The sequence below is a fragment of the Squalius cephalus genome (assembly GCF_949319135.1).
Source record: "Squalius cephalus genome assembly, chromosome: 11".
Classification (NCBI taxonomy): Eukaryota; Metazoa; Chordata; class Actinopteri; order Cypriniformes; family Leuciscidae; genus Squalius; species Squalius cephalus.
Window position 1 is genome coordinate 22,377,981 of NC_137132.1, and position 21,388 is coordinate 22,399,368.

Consider the following 21,388-nt stretch of genomic DNA (forward strand, 5'->3'; position numbering starts at 1 on the left):
CCTAGGTCTGCAGGCTGCCGCACTGCGTTGACAAGATTATAAAAATTAAGGATAATTTTTGGCTTCAGTATCTCGAGAAAGAAAGGCTTTCCCGAAGCGTAGTAACTACGCAATACGAGAGAACCTCTCGTAAGAGAAACTATGTTTTACCCGATAATGCTTTAATACATGGGACCTACTTGGTAAAACTGAGGGGCAGGCTTTACAACGCCACATTCACAGCATTTTCTGCATCGCTCATCACTGAAAAAGAGAAATAAAAAAATTAAAAAAGGATAAATAAAAAGAAAGGTTTCACAAATATAAGTATTTCTAATTAAAAATAAACATGCTGTCAAATTATGAAATATCAAACAACAACAAAACATAATCCTATCAGGATTTTTGGGGACAATCACCATTACCTGGTCATTGTTGTCCGAAACCAATCACTGTGTCTATATTGAAGCCTGTGGAATTATATTTATTTAAATATTCTTTTTAAACCCCTGTTTTTAAACATGAAATAAACAACGACAACAACAGGTGGTCAAATTTGTAAGTTGCACAAGTTGTAAAAACTACTGGCACCATCTCAAAATTTTTTTGCAAAATGTGAGAAAACATTTTAGACTGACATTCTGTGGGAAACACTGAATAGCCTACTACAGAACCCTGCCCTGTAAGGCAAAAAATGTAAACATTACTCACCACACAAATTGAGCCCACAGTGAAAGAGCTGACTCCACATGACATGTACAGAGTGAGTTTAGTGTCCATCTGCAACAACAAAGAGCAAGAACATAAATTAATGTTACCATGAAATAATTAAAAACTAGACTAACTTATATGTTAAGCTTAAAGATGAACTGAACTGAAATAAATCAACATTGATAACGTGTTGTTTATGACAATTAAAAGTAAATGACACAAAAAAAAGTAAAAAAAAAAGATCAATATAGCTTTTTTTAAGCAACACAAAAACTGCGTTTGTTAGTATAAGAACGCTGGCAATTCTGATGACGTCACCGGCATGGTAGGACCTGCGAAGGCATATAGGCAGCTGCAGCTGCATTTCCTATACACACGAAAATGAGTGATTTTAATGGCCGCATGGGTTACGCATTTGAGCCTGTGAGGGACAGGCCAGTAGTACCGGTAGTACGTGACTACAACCACATGGAGGACGATCAGTTTCAGGCTCCGCCTACAGTACAGGATCGCTTGGGGGGAAGTGACTGGTGTGTGTGTGGGCGCTGCCGGAGCATGGACACTGCACCGGAATCGATCTGTTGCAGAGAGGTCAACCTGGAACATTTATTGATAGACGAAAAATGCATCACCATGCACCGTTCATTTCGGATGCTGTGCGGTGAGAGAGACGTGTTGGAGGTGGCTATGCTATCTCTAAGGGATGTCCGAGCTGAGACGCTGGAACGCCCAATAAGTAGCAGGTATGTAACAGTGTATTTTATGAATTGGCGACGCGGCTAGGCTAACTTAACTTGTTATATCCTTTTCTCAGACTGTTTAGGTTAACGGCGTACCGGCAGTTCACTCTTTGGGCGAGGGGACATTTGGGAAGAAGGAATAGGATCCCGATCCCATCCTGTGCAGTGAACTATATCAGGGATCTTTTCCCCTCTGCCGAATATCAAGGATTCGAGTATGCTTTGGACTTGTAGTAAATTTTAATAATAAAACACTTCAATAAAACAAGTCAGACGCGTCATGTACATGTAAAGTCACCATTTTATTGGATAATATCAAATAATTGAAAAGTAACTTTACTAAGAATATAGAAAAAAAACATTTGAACTGATATTGCCTAAAGGAATATGGTTATGCAGTAGGAGGACTATTATAGATGAACATAAATATTATATGTAGGAATAAGAGTTAGTATAGATAATAAATTATACTATATATAAAATATGTGTGTGTGTGTATATATATATAATATAAATATATATAAAAAAATATATATATATATAAAAAAAAAAAAAATATATATATATATATATATATATATATATATATATATATATATATATATATATATATGTTGTAGGGATTAGGCTATACAGTATATGTTAAATGTGTTGTTGATTTGACGGTTTAATTTTTCCTACTTAGTGAACCGGCTAAGGTGTTGTGCCACAGAATGATCTTTGTCCCATTTGGTAAGCCCTCTGTGTTGATATATATATGAAGACTTCAGATGCAAAAGCCTCTAAGTGCCATCTGAAATTTTCTTCTAAAATTATATATTTTTTCAAGCTTGCATGTTTATGTTCAGTTATTTCACTATACTGGCAATGAAAATTACCTATTATTTGTCATTAAAGTGAAATTACTGAACCTAAATATACGAGCTTGATAAAAATGATCATTTTAGAAGAAACTTTCAGATGGCACTTAGAGGCTTTTGCATCTGAAGTCTTCATATATATATATAAAATATTTATATACATAAAAAAAAAAAAATAATAAATAAATAAAAATAATTATATATACACACACACGAAAATGATATTTTATATATATAAAATGAATGTTGTAGGGATTATACAGTATATGTTAAATGTGATGTTGATTTGACGGTTTAATTTTTCCTACTTAGTGAACCGGCTAAGGTGTTGTGCCACAGAATGATCTTTGTCCGGTTTGGTAAGCCCTCTGTGTTGACCCAAGGTAGGGTGAGCTTCCTGTTTTTGTTCCTGTAGGGTAGCCTGTATGGTGCTGGACTCCCTCCGTCTTAAGATGGCTCCATTGACGATATCCTTTCGGAAACTGTAGGCTTTCTGCACTTTTATTTGTGCCACCACGTACTGACCGGCAGCCTTTGAAAATTGTTGCCTAAATCTGTGTCCACCTGTCTTGGTTGTTGCCCTCTCTCTCTCTATGTTGATGTTGTTGTCCAGTGCAGCCAGGCGAAGACACGCTTCAAAGCTTTCATAGCTGAAGGCCTTTCTCTTTGTTGCATACTTGTTATAAAGAGCATGAACACTCTCTAATTCACCTGTGTGGATGCCCTCTGTCACCCTGTCAAGATTTTGGAGGAGCTGCCTGTTCAGGACAACCTTTTGGAGGCTATTAAAGGCTACAGAGTCAGGACGGAGCCACGGGCGCCTGCTCTCCTCATCTGGGGTGTAGGGAGGGTGGTCACATTTTGTTATTGTTTCCCCGGTCACCCACTCATGAACATTTGTTATGTGGTGTAGCAGAGATATCCACCTTTCCCTGAGTCTTACTCTATCTCCCCCACAAGAGGAAACAGAATACCACAAGTGATTAGTTATCATCCGGATCCACTCACTCAGATCAGGATTTTTGCATCTTAAAATTTTCTTTTTTACATTCTTGACAATGTGCCACAGATCATACTCATGTTTGATTTCCTGATGTTTCTCTCTTAGTACCTTCTGCACAGATGGGTGGCAGTCAGTGGCCAACACAGAGACGGAGACCCCGTGGTCCGCAAGCTTGGCCAGGCATCTCTCCATACCCTCTACCTCGAGCCAGTAGCTATTTTTCACGTCAGTCACATGCACAGTTTCCTGAGCAACGATCATCTTTGACTCTGTGTCAAACAGAGAGTAGGTGCCAAAGGTTGCGTTATAGCCAGGGCTGTCATATCGTGCATCCCCTGAGACAGTGATTGGCTTCTCACTCACAGCACTCATGACCCCCTCATTGTGGATAGCCCAGGCATAGTTGACCTCCGGTATGACGTAGGCTTTCTGGATCTTATACCACTGCCTCTCTGACATGGCCTCCAAACCAATTGTTTCACATACCTCTAGGAAAGGACTGCACTCATTCCCTGTCACAAACACAGCAGCCGGAACAGTGATGTTGCACTCCATGACTCCCCTGATTTGCTTTTGTGAATGCCAAATGTAATTATGGCCATCCACACAGTGTGTTTTTACTGTCACCCCAAAACCACTGTTGGACAAAGCTGGTGGTTCTTCTAGGCATTTGCCACAACCCTCCCAGTGACACATAGAAAATAACATTAACAACTGCTTGTTAGAGACGATGCTTTTTCTGTGCTCATTACAGTTTGTGTCTTCCTCCTCTTCCTCCTCTGCATCACTGCAACTGTTACTGTCATCACTTGAGAAAAAAAAGTCCTCATCGTGGTCCTCAAAGGGCACCTCATCCTCTTCTACTTCACTGCAGCTTTGCTCAAATGACACTTCCTGAGTGTGCTGGGGTGTTGAGGTTCTGGGGACTGATTTGTTGTCAGGGTGGCCAAAGTGTTCCACAGCAGGGCAATAGAGATGGTCATTGATGAGTGTTGTAATGTTGACCAGATCATCAGTTAGTGTAGCTATGCTCCTAAACTGCTTTTTCCTGCCCTCATGAATGTTCTCCTCAACTATGTCTGTCTGGGTACCAACAACAGATAAACTGCCACTAGCTTCACAGAGTATGTCCTGTTCTTCCTCATCCCTGTCATTCACTGTTTCACTGCCCACTGTAGACATGCAGGCCTGTTTGATCTGAGAGAGGAGAGAGGGGAGAGGGGGGAGGGGGGATTTGTAAGGAGCTCTGAGAAACCATTTATGCACTACACATTTACGAACTAATACACATTGTGCTGATGAACTACTAGTAATTGTTTTCTTGTGGTTTGTTATGTTTCCTAATGTATTATAACGCACCAATTCTGTATCAAAATATTGCATACAATACAAAATTGTGTCTAAAATATGCATTAGATTGGTAGTAAGATTATTACATTGTACCTGATTTGTTTGTATTTGCTTCGTTAATTAAAAAAAAAAAAATGCATTAGATTGTATTTGCAATGTACATAGTCAATTATTAATGGAGCAATAGTGGTTCATGGTGTTATAAGAGGGAAATGTGGTGGGAGGTTGGAGTGCTGTAGCCTGTCATGCATTCTCATTTATTGTATCCAACCACATTATGCATTTTAGTAAATAGAGATTCTCCAACAGACTGCTTATATATGTCGTGTGCATTTAGAGAAAATACCAAAACATGGTTGAGGTACTGTGCGTTTTAGAAAATCGAGGCAGATAAATGGAAAATGTGATTGGACGAATTCATCCAATGGGATCGCTTGTTAAGGTAGCTGCGCGCAAAATGTTAAAACCAAAATACTGCACGGACGGATATTGCACAGATACCTCTTACTATGGACCTAGCAGCTAATTCTGCGAGTTGAACTCCCTGCATCAACAATGTTTCCTGACACGATGAACATCAGCTAGCTTCAGGGTGAGTAGAGAGGGACATTGGATTTTGTTTACAGACCTGCTGCGGTTTAGTTAGCTGCTAGTAAACGCGTTATTATCGATCTGTGATATCGTCGGAGTCATGATTTATTTATACAGTTTATATGGTCGGAGTGGTGGCTAGCTTGTGGAGTTTGACGAAAGTGCTTCCAACGTGTTTAGCTGCCAGCCCTTTCCCTAGGTTGGATCGTTTGGTATCTAGCTTGGTTTTGTGACTAAATTTCAATGAATGCCGAGTGTGTCAGTCTCAGTTTTGTTGAACGCTATAAACCCTAACGTTATATGTGCGCGTAAGTGAATATGTATGTTTTGTGTATGTGACTGACAACATTACATCCAGCCCTTTGCTTAGTAACTTGCTAGCATGATAACAGTTAACATACTTCTCTGTCCTCTGCCTGACGTGAGCGTTTCAGCGCCCTGTCTCTGCGGTAGATAGCATCGGTGGTGTTAGTACTTGTCGTTGGTCTATCTGTCTGCCCTGTACTATAGCCTGAAAAGTTGAACAGTGACGGAATGGCTTCAGGTTTTAGTCTGTTGGTCTTAACCCTCACCAGTGAACCTGTTGTATCGAAAGTACATCTCTCTAAAAAGTCTGTCGCTAGAAAATGCTCACTACAGACTCGAAATCCAGTGGCTGTCGGAGGGTTAGCCAGTTTTAAGGCAGCTAGCCATGACTTGAGGACTGGTTTCCTTGTCAAAGGTAGCCTGTGAAAATGTATCATAACCCCAGCTGCCTTAGCCCTATACAATTCATTGCTACAGCCAGGGGCAATACAGTATGAACCCCCCCTAGACCTTTTGGTTTCTGTTTCCTCAGCCATGTCAGCTAGCTTCAGACTATTTACATGCTATGGCTGCTCTGCTTGTGTTGCTTAGCAACGGAGTAGCTTACCATGCCAGTGACATAGCCGAATGTTGAAATCCAAAATGACGGCGCCCGTGTAACAACAACAACATTTTCAACGTACCATTTTATCCCTTTTAACAAATTCTGCCATTTTAATAATTGTACCAATGAGAATAAATAAAACACATCTGTTATATCACCTTTACTCAAAATTTGAGTTCAGTTCATCTTTAAATCATAAGCTCTTCAAGTTAAACTCTTCCTTCTTGTTTAAGATGAACAGCTAAGAACCATTTAAAAAACACATTTTGTAGATTAAGTGACCCTTTGTCTTTTCTAAAAGGTTACTCGAAATGTACCATAACTTAAAACATTAATGCAGTTCCTGGCAAAGCAGTATTTTGGGTGTTTGCGCCACAAAAGTTAACATGGCTGGGGCTAAGCACCCCACCCCCAAAGTAGAGTAGTAGGGAGAGAGTATTGCGTAGCCGGCCGCACTAACCTGTCAAGTTGTCGCTTCAGTCGTTTAAACCTGCTAAAATGGCTTTTTTCAGGGACTAATATGGGCTAAGGCCACGCCCCCTTGGCGGGCTTTGACGTGTAATGGTGTGATGCAAGCTCATTGGCGCACACGTCAGAGGCGCCCGCGCCATTGGATGTGCAGTTGCCACAGCACAACCAATGAGTGAGTTGTACAATACAACCATTGTAGGCTTCAGTAAATCGAGGAAAAGGAGTTTCCCCACTGCGTATAGCCATGTCTCTGGTATAGAGCTGGTAAGTCCCGCCCATCCGTAAAACCCCAAGTGGACCTCTAGGTTGAAAAATCGTCAATGCAAGTGAATGGGAGAAAATAATTATTTTCTGATCCCGTTTGAATTGTGCCATGAATGTGACATTGGCGCAGATAGGATTTTTTAACTGGGGGGGACCAAGCTGTCAGCAAATGATTTAAACTCAATTTGTTATTTTGCGTAATTTTGGCTTTAACTAGTGCTCAAGTAGTTACTTTGCGTAATTTGGGCTAATGATTTGCACTAAAAAGCCATTGGGGGATTCTTATTTGAAATCATGGATAAACAACAATGAACAAAGGTAAACAAAGGCCTACCTGATCACCAATAGCAATGCATGATCAGACTGTTATTTGACTAGTATGCCAATCACCCACCAAAACTTCATGTCTTCAGCATGTCAACTTCATGTCTTCAGCAAAGTATGTTTTATTTAAACATTTGCTTATCTCAGCATACAAAGTCTATCATTATGAATTCTACTGTCTCTCCTTCCTCATGCTGTCTTTTTCTACTGTGGCTGCCCTCCTGCAGATCCTCACTTGACTGACTAGGGCCTGCCTTACTGTCATCAGAAATTGCCTGCAGGCCAGGAGGACAACATTTTAAATCTTATAATTTCAGTTAACCCTCTATACCTCTATAGAATTTCACAACAATGTGAAATACAACATATTCCTGAGAATTAATGCCTAAAACTACTATTTCAAATGTCTAAATAACTCGATTTTAAATTTAAGTGTTAATTACAAGTTTATTGCAATTTATAGATTAGAAATATCTTTCAAATGATGTATGACATATTAAGAAATGTTTTTCATAGCCCATAATTTAAGAATTTATATCCTCCGTCCGTTGCTCCGTACAATAAAAAAACATGATTTCCTGCTATAAGAGGATGTCAAAAGTTTATGTAGGCCTTTATTTGTTGTTTGCATAACATTTACATTTACATTTATTCATTTAGCTGACGCTTTTATCCAAAGCGACTTACAATTGCTATACATGTCAGAGGTCGCACGCCTCTGGAGCAACTAGGGGTTAAGTGTCTTGCTCAGGGACACATTGGTGTCTCACAGTGGATTTGAACCCGGGTCTCTCACACCAAAGGCATGTGTCTTATCCACTGCGCCATCACCACCCCGCACCACATAAACCTTGCACCACACAAATTTACTTATTATAATTATTTTATAGTGGCTTACACGACAGTTAACATACCTCAGTCAATTTATACAGTACAATGGGTTAAATGATAAGATAAAACATTATTTCCTGACGACGATAAATTGCTTGATCGCGGGATTATGATGAATATTCATGTTTTAACCAAGAGGGAAAAACGCGACATCCCGAAGAAAGTGTCCTATGGCTATAAGACACATGCTCTTCTTTAAGTTGTACTGTATCATATAGCCTACTACCTTCTGATATTCATATTTTGTCCTGTAACTGGCAGAGGAAGAGAAGATCCGTTCATGTGCGCTTTATCCGCCGCGCACTGAGGCGCTATACAGAAATATACCACGCCGTATTAAAGAGCGGTCTCTATTGTTTACATTTTGTTATAAAATAGACTGAATTTGAAAGTTGAGACATTTTTTCATATTAAAACTAACAAAGCACAAATATTATTGCGATTATTGGATATGCACTGAATATATGGTAAGCCTGAAACCGATCACAAGTGCATATGATCTGATGTGAAGCGTCCGTAACGGTCACGTCCGTAACGCATTATTATGGTCGTTCAGAGCAAAGTAGTGGAATGAAATGTCGATCCTAGTAAGCATAAACATAGTTTAGCTTTGCATATAAAGTTTCAAGTTATTTGCATTTATAATTGTTATATAAACTTAATCTTTAAAACGTTACGGACGTGACAGAGCACTGAAGCGTCGAGACCTCTTTATTAAAGCCCTTATAAATTCAACAGGCAGTGCTGTTATGACCAAATTAGTAGCCTATATTTATTTCTCAGGCATGCCTCCATCTTTCAGCAAAATGCTTTATGTTCGAATTAAGTTTTTAAAAGGGGGATATTTGATACCTCTTTTGAAAGCATGAAATATGGCTGGTTGAAATGAAAATTTTAGCATTGTTGCTCACCTCATATACGTGGTGGAAAAACAAGGCAATTTTCTTAAAATTTCTGATACAGCACATTAATACAGTATATTACAGACCTAAATGGACAACTTAAAAGGGGTTTTGATCTTTAGGTAAAAACTTTATTTTTTCATGGTAAGGATGACCTTTGCGTGGAATTGCCCAGTAGCGGTCGATAGGGTCTACTCTCTTGCTGCCTTCACGTGCTATGGAAAAGATGATATTTTCCACTTGTGAACTGGTATTTACCAGTGTGTTGTGTTCAAGTGCTTTTGTTGTCGTAATGTAGTACCCGCAAGGTCTGTGTCAGTAGAGTATCTTTTTTATCTTTACAAAAAAAAAAAAAAACGTAAATGTGGTGCTTTCTGATGATTAAAACATAATTAATAATTAAAAAAAAATAAAACATGACATAAAATGATTAAATATGAACCAAGGAAATTGCGGCGAAGTTGAAAATTGAGTGTTAACGCATTATATTACAATCGTTAATGACACAACATTGTATAGGCTACAAAAACTATCCGCTAACAGTATTCACGACTCTTGCGTTGCTCTCCGCCATTTTGAAAAGGTCAAAGGTTATCTCATCTCGGCAACTCGTGCATCAAAATATTCTACGAGTTGCCCAGTGGAAAATACCACATGAGGGGGTGTTCATGTGCATTTTCCATGTCGGCTTTTGGTATTTACCATAATTACCATAGCACGTGAAGGCACCATCTATCTCTGGTTAAACACACACTTCTTTCAAATTCGACAAAAACTAAAATAAAACTCACCAAAACCTTGTTGCTCCAAAAATCACCAATTTCAGTTTTGCTGCAACAATCCTCTAACTCGTAGAATTATTATTTTAGCCTAACGTTATTCTGTCTGTAACTTACATGATGCACGTCTCTTTCTCTCTTACTGGTAAAGTTATTCTGAGCTAGCAACCGTTTGTTGCAGGTGCTTAACAATCGACCAAAGCGATCCCCGCACCGTCTCACTTTCATCTAGTAAAATCTGCTTTTTTCTTTGCTCTCTTCGAAAATGGGGGTCCCACATTATTTAATTGTTACCAGCAGACTATTAGTAAAGCATACTTACAGAGTTGAGCTGAGCGATGGTGGATAGACCCAGGGCGAGTTGAGCTGGAAGTTGCAAGTGGGAACGTTGAAAAAAGCGCGGACTTTTCTTTCTTCTTCCCGAAATGCATTTGCACCCGTGCGTGAATATCGCGAGATAAAATGAGAACTGGTATTAACTTTGACTTTATCCCAACATGAGCTAAATATGTTTGTGCACGCTTTCTGCATATAATGTGCAGTCTACACAATTCTATCACGTTTTACTTAAGAAAAATAATAAAGTAAAATATACTAAATATAATTTGATAAATCTAACAGGTGACCAGTCTCCTTTTTTCAGTGCATAGCGTTAACGTTATAACGCATTGTCTCATTCCCTTCTCAGGGAACCAGGATAAATACATAACCTTAGATGTTTTTTGTTTAATAATTGACAAGCATGATTCCTACAAATACAACACTTTTGATTAATAACAATCTTTGTATTTGCAGGTTATATGGTCTTATATAGGTAATGAAAGGAAGAAACACCCTCCACCCAGCTTTTTGTCTTTGCACTTGGCAGGAATATATACAAACTCCACTTCTCCTTCAGTTCTCAGTTCAGAAGAGTCAAGCTCATTTTTAGACGACTATTCCAGGTTACAGCAGGATGTGTACTGGGCCGGGCCTGACAGAGCAATCACAAATGTGTCCATGAGTACTAGTCCAGGCCACACCAAATTCATCATTCAGAATCTGAAAGAGATCTATCAAATTGGTGAGGAGCTTTATGTTACGGTGCACGCAAAGGATTTTGACAACAAATCCAAGCGTTATGGAGGCGACTTTTTTCAAGCCAAGCTATTCTGTTCTAAAACTAAGGTCAGTTATTGTACACATTAGATTAACTAAAACTACTTGCCTGATTTAATTATCTCCCTGGGTCAGAGAGAGTTGTACTGAGAATGTACTTCTGTCACAGGCCAGTGTTTTTGGGGAGGTGGTGGACCTGCTCAATGGCTCCTACTCTGTACGTTTCCTCTTGCCGTGGGTCGGCAAGGCACAGGTGGCTGTGCGTCTAATTCACTCCAGTGAAGCTGTGCAGGTCCTGAAGCATCACAGAGACACTGACTCTGACAGAGTTTTCTTTAATGGCTATTATGAGGGACCAGGACCAAATAAGACCTGGCTGAGTGAACAAGTGATGTGCAATGTAAAGTGGGACAACAATGGACTAGAAAATATGGGAACAGAAGACTGCTGCTGTGAATACAACGATTCCCGTGCTGAAGAAACTTGGCACTGTCAGAGACCCAAATCGCTGCCTTGCAGTGCCCTTGTGTACCACTCTTTGGGTGGTTATAGAAACCGCCTGACTAATAAGGAGGAAATGCTTATGTGAGATTAAAGAACACTTGATTGACTGTTTGTTTGACATATTTGATGCATTGATGGAAGGCAGAATGACAAACATGTTCTCGTTGGCAGGAAGGAAGCTAACAAAGGTATCAATGGAGATAACAGGATCATCAACATTTTTCATTCAAAGGGAAATGAAACTATTGGTATGTTGATCAATGGTTTAACCCAGCAGAATAATACAGTACAAGGAGGCAGATATGTTGGCAATTGTGTTGCACATAATACATTTATTGACATTTAGACAATGCAAGTCAAATAAAATCTCCTGTTCAGGCAAATTTTTTGAAAACTTATACCTTTGACACAGAACTTACATTTACTCGTCCTGCAGAAGTTACAGAGAAATGTCACCCTGGTTTACACACTCCAGTTCCAGCTGGCTTTTACTTGAATGATGTTTGGACGTCATTCGTCTGTAGCACCCGCCATTTTACAACCCAAATGACAACAGAGTGCCTGAAAGACAAACACATCTACATGATGGGAGACTCTACTATGAGACAGTGGTTTGATTTCTTTTTGAAAGCAGTACCAAGTGAGATAAATAGTTGCTTATTTGTTCATTAATTTTGTTCATCAATTATTTATACAGTGCATAGATGCATTAATTGTGGGTCTGTTTTTCAGCCCTGAAGGAGATGAACCTGCAATATGATTTAGGGCCACGCATAGCAGTGGATGTGGATAAAAACATTGACTTACACTGGAGGGCTCACGGCGTTCCTTTGCGCACTGGGAAAACAGCATTTGCTGGTCTGCACTACATCAGTAATGAGATAGATGACCTAGCTGGAGGACCCCACACAGTCATTATGTTCAATCTGGGACTCCATTTCACCACGTACCCTCTGGATTTCTTCACCCGTAGAGTGTTGAGGATTCGCAAAGCTGTTCTAGCATTGTTACAGCGGGCACCTAATACAACTGTTATTATCAAGACTGTCAACACTGGCTATAAGGTAACGTTATAGGCCTTCATCACACTTCAAAAGCAGACGCTTCAAATAGCGTAAAATCACTTCTGCTGTAGCTTGGATCAATGGCAGTACCTGTGGCACAGGATTGTTGTGATTTATTTATGTACAGTTAACCACAGATATTTCATCAACAAATCAACTTCAGTTTACTATCATTAAGAAAAGAAAAATGGTCTCATTTTATTCCGGCACATATTTCATGATTTAAAATGGAGTGCACAAGCCCACTGTATGTCTATGTGCAATACTTCAGAGTCTGATTACCTTTTTTTATTTGAAATTAATGCAAGAATAGAATACAAACAACATATCACATTAAAGACCATTAGAATTAAACAATGTTATACTGTACATCCCATGAAACATTAATTCCATTGCTTTCTTGCACTCTACTTTCTAATTTCCAGCCCAGAGTAAATTATTCAAATGTAACTGGTTTTGTTATCTTAAACGAGTCTTATTCTCAAGGTTTGTTTTCAATGATGGGATAGTATTGTATTTCTATTATTCCTCCAGCAATAACTTATATCTCTTAAATATTTTATCTATATGGAAGATTGTACACATGGTAGGGTATCGTTTAAGGCTAAATAAACAATTTGAAATGACATTAAATGTCAAATTGCTACTTTAATTATCTTGACAAAATTAGCAACCATCCATGCAACGTGATCTCATGAGAATACGTGTGTATTTTTACGTAAAGTGTAATTCTACCATACGTACATTTACTTGCGTTTTATACACACAGAAACGTATAATACTGACGTATTTACAGCACTAAAACGTAAAATATTTACGTATTAACAGCACAAAAACGTAAATTATTTACGTATGAACAACTCTACCGACGTACATATTTGTACGTATTCCTATTTATGCATATTAAAATCGTGGCATTAATGTTTTGACTCTATTGCATTCAAATGTCTTATCAATTACGTTTTCAGTCGCATTTATTATTATTAAATGCAGTTTACTCAAGAAATAGGCTAATAACCATTCGCTGTTCCTGCCTTCTGCTGCAAACTTGTTTCGGAGGATTAGCCTACATGCAGTTACACAAGAATACACTTTAAAACCTTAAAAATACCTTATTTAATCGTTTAACCATTTTGTAATATTAAGTTTATTTACAGTGAGACACAAAATGCGTTTTCTCCAATAGAACAATAATACACCAAAACCCAACATAAATTCACAAAAGACATAAATATTATTAGCTTGATATTATAATCCAAATCTTTAGAATCCATACGTTTGCAAGAAAGAGATCCAAATTCAGCCCTTTATCCAGTGAGTGATCTTTATTTCCACTTCACAGGCTACCACAGCAGCGCAGTCCGTAACTGTCAAATTCCGCGCTCGTGATGAATTTAAATTCAAAAATTGCGCCCTCAAGAAGCGTTACGACATGTTTTACGGCAGTAATATCAAACGCTCATTGGCTCTCGCCACAGATTGCGACATGCCGTATTTCAGTCGGTAAACTACATTTGAAATGGAGAAGCGCGTGCGCCTTCACACAGAGCGAAGCCGGATTAACATTTTCATGGATTAATAACTTAAATTCTGCTCTGTACCTCATTCAAAACTATTATACTGAAAGAGAGGACTGTGACTGCAACACATCGTCATGTGAACGACTTTTGGTACCGGTTTTGACATTTTCGCAATAAATAAATTATTGTGATTACACGTATGTTGTAATTTTTCTTCATAATTGTAGCCTATGTAGTTTTAAGAAATTGTTATGGGTAGGTTTAGGGGTAGGAGTAGGATTAGCTGCTAAAAAAATCTTTTAATGCTATATTGTTAATAAAATTGCCATTTCCCTACACATCTCTGTACGTTTTGTCCTTTTTATATTCTGTATAAAATGGGTAACGTTATGTTTAGGTTTGGGAGTGGGGTTAAGGGATCTTCCATTTATCTATAAGGACTTCCTGCTCAGCTACTGTTCGGACGCTCTTGCTTACTGCTCCGCGCTTTGCTCTATCGCTTTTACATTTTATCTCCTATATTTTATATTTTATTTCCTTTTATCATCTAATTTTAACTTCAGCAAACAGCACAGTGCTCAGACAACAAAGTTCGGATTACTACAAAAACGCAGAATTCTTTTACCCGACCAGCTTACATTCCGGGAAAGGAAAACACAACTGCCTACATTCATACGGATAAGAGAGAAAATGCCTCTTCAGGTTCAAGAATCTACTAGCTGCACCAACTGCCACAGACTTTTACAAAGGATTGCAGTTCTCGAAACAAAGTTACTTACGGGACCACCAAACCAGACGGAGCACACAACAGAGCTTCGTCATGGACACCCTCAGCATACCGGTGAGTCCCATGAAACTAGTGCTCCTCGACAGGTAGAGAAACAAGCCGATCGACTTACTAATCGATGGCACAAACAGGGAGCTAGACCCAAAGGCACTCGAGACATCAGATTGTCACGAGCATCACATATTGCCGCAGTAGCATCCTCTACCCCAGATACAGCTCTGACAAGGATTGCAAACATTGGTCTTCTACCACCGCCTATACATCTTGAGAACAGATTTGAAGTACTAATGAATGTAAATGAGGAATCCCCAAATGTGATGAATATGATCGAACACAGACTGAATGGGCCAGTAGCTAACACTGATGCTAACTGGCGCTCAAGGTCGAGCAGACAGCGGCACTCAGCTCAGAGCGCAGCCGAGCCCAGGACTCTGATAGTGGGGGACTCGATAATCAGAAACATTAGCAGGGATACAACTACATGCTGCCTTCCACAAGCAACAACTTCTGATGTAAACAGGGAACTTCAGAACATTCTGATGAAACATAAGACTGCAAATCGACTCATCATACATGTGGGGAAGAATGATATTCATAAAGAGCAGTCAGAACTCCTTAAGAAGGATTTCCATGAACTTTTTGAAACACTTAAGACTGAAAGTTCAAACATTCATCAGTGGACCACTCCCAGCAAGAGGAACAAACAGGTTCTCACGGTTGCTTGGGCTAAATACATGGCTGCAAAAAACCTGCAATATAAAAGGAGTAAACTTCATTGACAATTTCAATCTTTTCTGGAGTCAGAGACAACTTTTTCATCGGGATGGCCATCGCCCAAACAAACTTGGTTCAAGAGTGTTAAAGGACAATTTCTACTTCTCCCTCAATCATCCTTCTGCAGTTTGTGCCAATCCACTCAATCTGAACGGCACACACACACATGGACACAGTATGAATGACCACGGGACTTCACTTCAGCAGCAAAATGAACATGCGGTTGACATATCACACAAGGACAATGATAACACCACTCCGCCACAACAACCTCTGCTCACGGACACAATCTCAGCTGAGCCCTGCCCACAGAGAGACATATCAGAACTGCTTGAAGATTCAGCACCCAAGGACGACTTCCTGGAAAACAGCCAGGGAAGCCAGGACAGCATATCACAGCCTCCTATAACACCAGAGCAACAGCCCCTTTCACCAGACACTTTCTCCCTCTCTCCAGCATCGCCACTACTGTGTTTCTCACAGAAAATGGAAGAACTGGTGTATGCTGGAAACAGACTATCCCACTCTTTTGCTGCAAGCCCCCAGATACCAACCAAAAAACGACAGGCACCATTACCACCCGCACCAAAGCCTGCGGGCCCAGCTCGCCCTCCCCCTCCTGTGAGAGCTCTTCGGCCTCTGCCACAACGCCAGGGCCCACACCATCCTCCTTCTGCTCGAGGTGAACCAAAAACAACTGATACCAGCTCTCAGTGATGTGTTTTGGGTCCCCGCTCTGATAACAGTAACTTTCTCAAATGTTTACAGAACAAGCGGGAACCCAGTGTGCCTGTATCTTTCTCTATTGCTGCTCTATTACAAGATAGAAAGTCTAAGGCCTTCAATAGCCGTGCAGCAAACCTAACTAATCTGGTGCCTATTACACGTCAAACTAAGATTGATGTGGGGACAAAAAGTAAGACTGTTAAGTTAGCACTTTTAAACATTCGTTCACTTAAAAATAAATCACTTCTAGTCAACGATTTAATAACCACAAACAACCTGGATTTTATGCTTCTAAATGAAATCTGGCTAGAAGACAGCTACAGTGCAACAGTCCTCAATGAAACAGCCCCTCCGAACTTTACTTTTATGAGTGTCTGCAGAGCTGTTAAGAGAGGTGGGGGTCTAGCTGCTCTTTTTAAAGATATCTATCAATGTAAGCAAATATCATTTGGGAATTACCCTTCTTTCGAATATCTGGGTATTGTGTTGAAAGGTGCTCCACGCATTTTACTTATCATTATTTACAGGCCTCCAAAATACTCTCCAGCCTTTGCTGAGGACTTTACAGAACTGTTATCAGCAATTACCTCAGAGTTTGACTTTTGCCATTGCTGGAGATTTTAACATTCACATAGATAATGCAGAAAACAATATGGCAAAAGAAATCAAAACTGTTTTAAAAACTTTTGATCTGACTCAGCATGTACATGGACCCACACACAACCGTGGACACACTCTAGATTTACTTATCAGTAAGGGTCTAAATATTTCATTAATTGTTATTAAGGATGTAGCACTGTCTGATCATTTCTGTATTTTCTTTGATATATTGATCTCTCCTGCCATTGAAGTTAAATCTGTGTCTGTCAAGAAGAGATGCTTAAATGAGAACACCAGTGTACTATTTATGAAGGCTATATCCTTAACACCAAGTGTATCTGCTGACGCTGTTGATTTTCTCCTTGATTCTTTTAACTCAAAAGTTAAAGGTATAATTGATGATATTGCTCCTGTTAAAGTCAGGAAGAAGAGTGGCAGACAAAAAGCACCTTGGAGAAACTCAACAGCAGTGCAAAATATGAAAAGACAATGCAGAAAAGCAGAGCGCATGTGGCGGAAGACTAAACTTGTAGTCCATTATAACATCTACAAAGACAGCCTTCATGCTTTCAATATGGAACTAGGCAAAGCTAGACAGACTTTCTTCTCAAATATTATAAACAGTAATTTAAACAACACACGCACTCTTTTTGCTACTGTAGAGAGACTGACAAACCCTCCAAGCCAGATTCCCAGTGAAATGCTCTCAGAGAACAAGTGTAGTGAGTTTGCTTCTTTCTTCTCTGAGAAAATCAGTAATATCAGAAAGGTGATCAGCACATCCTTGAGTTGCACTGAGGTCAGACAGATCAAACCACCTGAGAAAGTAGTTACTATGTCTGATTTCAAAGAAATTAATGGCAAAATTTTGGAAGAAACTGTACAGCACCTTAAAACATCAACATGCGCTCTTGACACACTTCCCACATCATTTTTCAAAAGTGTGTTAAACAGTTTAGAAGCAGATCTCCTAGAAGTGGTAAATGCCTCACTTCTCTCTGGGAGTTTTCCATACTCCCTGAAAACGGCAGTTGTCAAGCCCCTCCTGAAAAAGAGCAATCTGGATAAGACCATATTAAGCAACTATAGACCGATCTCAAATCTTCCTTTCATAGGCAAGATCATTGAAAAAGTTGTCTTCAATCAGCTGAACAAATTCTTGAGCTTGAATGGATACTTTGACAATTTTCAATCTGGTTTCCGACCGCACCACAGCACAGAGACAGCGCTCATAAAGATAATAAACGATATTCGCTTAAATACTGATTCAGGCAAATTATCAGTGCTGGTACTACTCGACCTCAGTGCTGCATTTGACACTGTTGATCATAACATACTTCTTGACAGGCTGGAAAACTGGGTGGGGCTTTCTGGGATAGTCCTAAAATGGTTCAGGTCATACTTAGATGGGAGAGGTTATTATGTGAGTATAGGTGACCATAAGTCTGAGTGGACATCCATGACATGCGGAGTACCTCAAGGCTCAATTCTTGCACCACTCCTGTTCAACCTGTATATGCTCCCAATGAGCCAAATAATGAGAAAGAACCAAATTGCTTACCACAGCTATGCAGACGACACACAGCTCTACTTAGCCCTATCGCCTAACGATTACAGCCCCATTGACTCCCTGTGCCAATGCATTGACAAAGTCAACAGTTGGATGTGTCAAAGCTTTCTTCAGTTAAACAAAGACAAAACTGAAGTCATTGCGTTTGGAAACAAAGATGAAGTTCTCAAGGTGAATGCATACCTTCTCTCTAGGGGTCAAACAACAAAAAATCAAGTAAGGAATCTCGGTGTGTCCCTAGAGTCAGACCTTAGTTTCAGTAGTCATGTCAAAGCAATAACTAAATCAGCATACTATCATCTGAAAAATATTGCAAGAATTAGATGCTTTGTTTCCAGACAAGACTTAGAGAAACTTGTGCATGCTTTCATCACCAGCAGGGTGGATTATTGTAATGGACTCCTCACTGGCCTTCCCAAAAAGACCATAAGACAGTTGCAGCTCATACAGAACGCTGCCGCCAGGATTCTGAGCAGAACCAGAAAACATGAACACATCACACCAGTCCTCAGGTCTTTACACTGGCTCCCAGTTACATTTAGGATTGATTTTAAAGTATTATTACTGGTATATAAATCATTCAATGGCCTAGGACCTCAATACATTGCAGATATGCTCACTGAATATAAACCCAACAGATCACTCAGATCATTAGGATCACATCAGCTAGAAATACCAAGGGTTCACTCTAAGCATGGCGAGTCAACTTTTAGCTATTATGCCAGCCGCAGCTGGAACCAGCTTCCAGAGGAAATCAGACGTGCTCCTACAGTAGTCACATTCAAATCCAGACTCAAAACACTTCTGTTTAGCTGTGCATTTACTGAATGAGCACTGTGCCGCTGTTCGTCCGACTGTTTGTACTGTATTTTATTTTATTTTTCTAAACTGTTTTAATTATTCTTATTTATTTTATTATTTTAATTTCTTCTATGTAAAGCACTTTGAATTGCCATTGTGTATGAAATGTGCTATATAAATAAACTTGCCTTGCCTTGCCTATAAAACGGTAAAAGGTAAATTATACAGATATCTTAATGATATGAAAGATTCGTAAATATTTTACGTTTTGTAGCAGTAAAAAACGTAATAATGTTACGTTTAATTGTTGCAGATACGTCCATATCATACGTTTCAGCATCTATCCAAACGTACAAAACGTACGTTTTCTATCTTTGAAAATTACGTACGTATTAACAATGAGACCAGGCTGTATAAATGCATTTATGGATATACGTTGAATCTATACGTATTTTAAGTTGTAATACGTAAATATAGATACTATCGAACCTGAAATAACGTCCATATGATAGGCTACGTAAAAGTCACTATAATACGTAAATATACGAATTGGATCGTTTTTATTTACGTCTAAATATGTACGTTTCGTGTGTGAGATCAGGCTGGTCCATCCATTGACAATAATGTAGGTGGAAAATCAATTACACTACTAATAGGAAACGGATGTGACAATATGCGGACTGTGATGAAGGTCTATCTCTATAGAGTAACAAGTGTTCAAATAATTAAAGCACTCTGTGATGACAAGTTTATGGATAATTTTGTGTTTCTCTGTCTTTATAATAGGATATTTTTGGCAGTGACTGGTATTCTCTACAGTTGAACAAAATTCTGCACTGGGCTTTTCAGGATGTTGGTGTTTATATTCTAGATGTGTGGCAAATGACCTCATGTCACTACAGCACAGAGAACATTCATCCTGGCCCTATCATCATTCAAAATGAGATTGACATTTTACTCTCTTTTATTTGCCCTTACTGAATTTAAATGAAAGTATCTTGACAATTTTGTGTTCAATAACTGTTATTACAAGATTAAAAACTGTCTAAAAAAAATGAAAAATACTGTTTGACTTCCATGAGTTGTAATTAAATTGTCCAAATTATAAACCGCTTGAATTCTTAACTACAATAATTTATTTTCGAGAATGGTTTAGTACATGTCAGAGACCTCATTTTTTGTTTTATCATCCTCAAATTGGAAAAGCAACTTCTTTGACTTACTAAATAAACCTGCTGTCCGTGTCATTACTGTTTATCAAACAACTTTAATAATAGCTTTACTAATAATCAGTTTATTTGTAATGAATACACTAAAGACAGTGATTATGTTTACATGTTTATTACATTTCTGTATTAATTATTACTTTAATACTTCTGTTAAATAGATGTAAAATGAAATAAAGCACTGTTAATTCAGTTTTTTTCTTTCTAATATTGTATTTGTTACTGTTTGTTATTTGCAACATTGCTCTTATTTTTAATAACAGATAATTATAATGTGATTATTATTAATAGTAGCCTAATTATTAATAATAAAGAATTGGAGGAAAAGATGAAAAGAAGAATTGTTTTATAATCAAATTGTTACACTTTGAATCGTAATTGAATCAAATTGTGAGGCAAGATTTACACATTTTATATATTCATTTTATTTGTTGCAAAAACTTTCCATTTTACCATACTTCAGCTGTTGAAACTTGTTTATATATATATATAAACAAGCTGTTAAGTTATTAAGCAATATCTCTGTTTTACATATCTGTGTTTTACATGAGGTGCCCTTGGAGGTTAGCCTAGAAATCTAGACGCACCCTAGCGGCAGCAAAATGTATTTTGCAGCCAGGGCAGTCTAGCAACTCTCCATAGACTTTCTAGCTGCAAAAACCTAAATTGGGTCAGGCCAATCACATCGCTTCTAGAGTAGGCGGGGCGGGCTTAACCTATGACGACAGAGTTGCGACGGGTACCTGCCTGCGACTTGAAAACAAAAAATGACGGCTGCTGGAGAACAGTCTTTCGAATCGGCTTTGTCCACGACTCTGGAGGACTTGGAGTTAGGTTTTTCTTTGAGAAAAGAGCAAAGAACGGCACTTAAGTCATTCTTAAAAAAAGGAAGATGTGTTCGTCGTTTTGCCGGCCAGATATGGCAAAAGTTGAATCTATCAAC

The 21,388-nt window shown here is 38.8% G+C and overlaps 1 protein-coding gene across 1 annotated transcript; it reads left to right on the forward strand.

Annotated features, from left to right (window-relative positions):
* Nucleotides 1–4,995: 4,995 nt before the first annotated feature.
* On the forward strand, nt 4,996–20,200 carry LOC307167837 (NXPE family member 3-like; the record flags this gene model as incomplete). Its single annotated transcript, XM_079887143.1, has 7 exons — nt 4,996–5,004; nt 10,571–10,942; nt 11,043–11,458; nt 11,549–11,625; nt 11,814–12,017; nt 12,110–12,441; nt 20,006–20,200. The coding sequence occupies 7 exons, from the start codon at nt 4,996–4,998 to the stop codon at nt 20,198–20,200; spliced, it is 1,605 nt and encodes a 534-aa protein (XP_079743269.1).
* Between the last annotated feature and the right edge of the window lie 1,188 nt (nt 20,201–21,388).